Source organism: Empidonax traillii, unplaced genomic scaffold (genome assembly GCF_003031625.1).
Source record: "Empidonax traillii isolate 1590-97213 ecotype Southwest subspecies unplaced genomic scaffold, ASM303162v1 scaffold7266:size5170, whole genome shotgun sequence".
NCBI classification, from domain to species: domain Eukaryota; kingdom Metazoa; phylum Chordata; class Aves; order Passeriformes; family Tyrannidae; genus Empidonax; species Empidonax traillii.
Window position 1 is genome coordinate 1 of NW_020962459.1, and position 5,170 is coordinate 5,170.

Sequence of the window (5,170 nt, forward strand, 5' to 3'; positions counted from 1 at the left end):
TACTTAATGCTTCCATAGTTAAGCTTTTCACAGTGTCTGTACATGTACTGCTCTTCTCTTCCAAAAAAAAAAAAAAACAAACCACAAAAAACATTAAGCACAACAAGAACATGTAATTATGGGAATAAACTCTACCATGGACACGATATTTCATTATTACCCTAGAAATCTACAGGGTCTGTCAGTGTTAAAGGGAGGAGACTTGTGGTTTGTCTTCTGATTCAGGCCGTTCCTGAAACTAGGTCTGCCCTTGTTGGGCAATCTCAGCATCTCTGTTTTCAATTGCTATCACGCCTTCAGTTCTTTGTATTCTCCCTGACAGTTTTTTCCAGTTTTTGGTAATTTTTTGTTACTTCAAATTTACCAAGCCCCCTTCTTGGGCAGATTTATTTGTGAGTTAGCCGCTTGCTCTTTCTCTGTTATTTCCTTCTCCAGAGCTCCTCACAGATATTTAATACCCAGCTATTTTAACATATCTGGGCCTAATAAAGCCCAGTAGCAAACACTCTTGGGATACCCGTTGCTCCCCTCTCCCTAGGAAAAAAGCTATTTAGAAGGCAATTTTTTCCAACTGCCTACCACTCCTCAGAGAAGTTACTACAGCATCAGATCTTTTGTGGAAGTTATGTTGGTTGTTTCAGTTAAGTAAATCAAAGTAACAAAGACTTACTAATTAATCAAACTCTTTTTTAATTAAATTCCTTAGTAACAGCACCGATACAAGGAACTGTACCAGCACAAGTGAAGGAACTGATGCTATTCCTAGCACAACTGGATCCAGAACAGGACCTCTGTGTGACTCAAAATGCACCTGGGCTATTAGTGTACTACTACAATACAGGCTAATCTCACTTTTTCAATATGCAATTAAATCCAAGAGCTCATTCCAGTCTGTAATAGACTCCACAGCTTGGCACTTACATCACCCAAGGCTCGCTCCAAGCATGATGTTAGTTTCATTAAGCTGAGTGCAACTTCTGTAGTTTGTGCATATTGTAAAACATCAAATACTTCAAGAAATACCTGTATGATTGGAGAGAGGAAGAATGTTGCGTTAAATATTCAGAAGGAAAAATCAAATTTTCAAAAGCACACAGAAACCTAAATATTCCTCCGTGATAGTTGCTATACAAATGTAGAAAGAAAACTGTGCCAAGGAGATAAAAATATAGACACCTGGAGAGAAATTTCCCTAGAGCACCACTTGATAACTAGTGCCCTACATATATAAAAATTATCCACAATAACTTTATAAGGTAAAGCTTGATACTAGGCACAGATTATTAGAAAATAAAAATCCTGTGATCTTACGTTAGGACAGGCCCAAAGCAACTCATGTTCTCTAATATAAAATATAATTACAAAGTCAGGGAAACTATAAGCAACCACATAACAGAGACATACAATTAGTTACAAATTCTAAACATTTTGGTTCATGGATATCTCTTCTTTGTTCTTACATTAAACTTCCACAAAGGGTTCGTGTGCCAAAATACGAATTGTTAACAGAAATTTCTCTACCTCTGTGCAGTTTGTCCAGTGCAACCACGACGCATACTGAATTATGAATTGCTCCTTGGTCAGAGATTTGAAGTGCACATTAACAGATTCACATACAGGTCCTAATGATCGTATGCTTTTGATATAATCCACACTTTGATCTTAAATTGAAAAAGAGAAGGTGATTAGCGTACCAATCTTCCCAAAGGCCCAATATTTTAAAACTCATAAGGAATGAAACCTGCTACAGGTGGTGTACATATTTAGCACAGAAAATTTTATCCAGACTTTTCTAGCACAACTAATTCACTACAATTAATGTCTAGAACATAGATATTGAAAAGTAAAACTGCAGTGCAGTCCGGTAAGACTGAGCACCTTCTCCAAATAAAACAAAACCTACCAAACAAAATTAAAAAAACCAACAAAGTCTAAACACAAGAAAATGTGGAAGTAAATAGAATCATTACTGATCTCCTTTTGTTGAAATGGGAAGAACCTACTAGAATTTCTACAGAAATTCCACACAATCAAGTTGGAAGATAGAGCAAGCTCAGCAGGATAAGTCAAGTTGCACCACTTACACCCTTTAAAGAATGCAGGTGGATATGGTACCTTACAGAGTGTTATCAATGCTTCTTTTTGGTGTATGGTACCTTACAGAGTGTTATCACTGCTTCTTTTTGGTGGGACACTTTTTATAGGAAAATAAATTCTTGTAATTTACTGAAAGATAGTCTTTGAGGCAGAAATATGTACCATTTTACCACCTCTGGAAATTAATAACAGAGCTTGCAGGATGTAATTTGGCTAACTAAAATTCAGTGAGTTCATCAAGGTGTAAATGCTTTTTTTTGCTTAAAAAACAACTTTAAACTATTCTACATACAGAAAAGAAACCAAATGGTACTTCCGTACAAGCTAGAGTTGGGGAAACAAAACTAGAAGCAACAGTAGGAATACTGATGGCCCCTGAGTGTTTTAAATTTACTGCAAAAGGAATATAAAGAACACAGAAGAAGGACACTACGAGGTTGGAAAGAAGCAGAGTCGAACCCTTACGTTACAGGCACATTAAACTGGGAACCAAGATGAAGGTAAAGCAGCAGCTACAGATTACACAAACCTTAGGAGCCAGCAAAAGCCAAATAAAAAAGCTCTTTGTAGATATTAACTGTACATACTCTAAATCAGCAGAAAAGCTAATACTGTACTGTAACAAAATGTAACTAAGCTACAATTGCTATCATGTACTGAAATTCTGCATCAGTCTTAAATGTATCATTACTACTACAGCAGATAAACACCAACCTGATTCAAGGTAACACACGTGCTCTGTAACAGCTTGCCAACATATTTCACCGTTTCCAGATAAAATATTGTTAATATCATACGTATCTTTCTTCTCAAACCCAAGTTTGCAAATTGCATAATGCACAGGCTGAGAAAGACAAGTAGTGACTGAGTCTGACAACGCCATCTAGAACAAACACAAAAAAAGAATCCTTGTATCAAGAAAGCACATGAGACAAAGAAAATTATTAAAACATACCCATCAGCACAGAGAGACAATAGCAGGGCATCTGTAAACAAGCTGTTAAGGTTTGCAATACAAGTTTAATCTATCCATATGATGAAAGGAGCTCTCGACCAAAACCAACCTGGGAAAACTGAGGGGAAGAACTGCTCTATTTTCATAGTGCCAGGATAGTGTATTTCAGAGTGGCTATATCTACTGAACTGATGACAAGACACATTGAAGCAAAAGATACCAGTTTACATATAAATGTTCTGTCTAATCTCTGAGCTTGCAGAGAAACTGATGCTACTTCAAGCACAATCAAGAGCTCCAGTCCTTACAACTAGCAAAATCCCTGGAGGCGGGGAGGGGAGGAACACGTGAATTCTGTAGCAATGTTAGTACACTCTAAGCATTAATGTTATTTCCACATTAATCTAAACAGAAAGACAGACTGATTCAGAAGCACATATTTCAACTGAAAAATTTGCAAGAACTGCCCATGCTAAGAATGAAGAAAATGCTTCTGACTTAGTAAAAAAAACCAAACCAAAAAGTCATGCTTCCTCAATAATGAAACAGACAAGAAACTGTCTGAAAATGAAGTACTACAACAAATAAAAAATATTCCATTAAATTAAAAAGATTTTTTCCTCTTTAATTAGGTGGCAGAATAGATCTTCACAGTACGTAATTTCTGCATTTATGGCTTCAAGGAGAGATATTTATATGGGTATTGGCACTGAGCAAGGGTACCAGTTCCTATCGGGAACCTGTATTAGCTGCCACCAGGAGTACCTCTCTTCTATTAAAAAGAAATTAAAAATAAATAATCTAAAACGCCCATAAAATATCATTCAGACCTTCACCTTAATTTGTCTTTTCCTCCCCCCTCCGTTTTACTGTCAGGGACAGGAGGCCAGAGCAAATCCTGCAATAACGCAGCCACCCTTTATTATTATTATTATTACTATTATTTATCTAAAACAGGCCGGGCACGGACCAGGGCTGGGATCTTTTCAGGGAGAGCTCACCAAGCCCCACGTTTCCACTGGCAGAAGCCGGGCAAAGCTGCCCCCTCCCCTCCCCACCGCACCGCACTGCCCTCGGGCCGCAGCACCATCCCAGGCCCAGAAGGGCCCGTCGGCAGCCCCGAGGGCGGCGGCCGCGGCGGCCACCCCGGCCCCGAGGCCCCGGCCCCTCCGCCGGAGCCGCCCCCGCCATGGCGCCGGTACCTCCGGTACCGCCGTTACCGCCGGCTCCGCCCGCGCTGCGTCACGGCCGGGCCGCGCAGGAAGGGCCCCGGGGCCGCTCCGTGCCCGGCTCCTGGCGCGGCGGAGGAAGCCAGGGATAAGCGCTCCGAGGGGACGAAGGCCGCCGCCCCCACGGAGGGAGGAAAGCGGCGCCAGGGCTTGGCCGATAAAGACACAGTGAGCATTCGGCAGGGCCAGAGGAAGAGCAGGGGGTTCAGCTGCGGGGGTTGGCGGCCCCCCGGGCAGGGAGCGGTGCGAGGACAGCGGGCTCGGTGTGATGCCCGACTGAGGCGGGGGCGCCGGTCCGGGCCTGCAGAGCTTCAGCTGGGAGAGGAGCCTGGGGCTTGGTGTCCTTAGGAGGGGCGGTATCGTACGTGGGAGAACGTGGGGCTCGGTGTGAGGTTAAAAGTTGTCTCTGATCTTGTGAAAATCTGTATCAGGAACCCAGTTCGCGCTTGATTGGCGTCCGGCTTGGGATAGGTCATCCCCCTTCTGCTTGGCCACGTGTCATGTTCACACCTGCCGTGCAGCTGGTGTCGTGGCTGAGGCACTGGGAGGCTGAGCTGTTGTGAAGGTAAAGAGAAGAAAAGTATGGTCCTCCCTTTGGTGATGCAGTCTTTCCAACTTGAGAGCACAACCTCTGAGTTAGAGCAGCACCCCTTTTGAAAAAATAAACAAGAACTACTTGTTTAACAGCTTTTTTTTTTTTTTTTTAACAGGCTTATTAACAAACAACATGTCCTTCAAATTGCAAAAGCTTTATTCTCTCAGCATACTTACTTCCACATGTCCAAGGTTAAGCCAATGCAGTAATAGTCCAGTAACATAAGAACAGGCTTTTGTTGGTCAAGTTGTCAAAAGTAAAGTCAGTTCTTGAATTTTAGAGAGAATTTTTTCA

At 41.9% G+C, this 5,170-nt stretch overlaps 1 protein-coding gene across 1 annotated transcript; it reads right to left on the reverse strand.

Annotated features, from left to right (window-relative positions):
* Positions 1-921: 921 nt before the first annotated feature.
* On the reverse strand, positions 922-4,596 carry LOC114073604 (endoplasmic reticulum membrane-associated RNA degradation protein-like; the record flags this gene model as incomplete). Its single annotated transcript, XM_027911332.1, has 4 exons — positions 922-1,023; positions 1,522-1,661; positions 2,812-2,980; positions 4,255-4,596. Coding segments are annotated over 4 exons (753 nt in total), but the record flags the coding sequence as incomplete, so codon positions are not given.
* Positions 4,597-5,170: the final 574 nt, after the last annotated feature.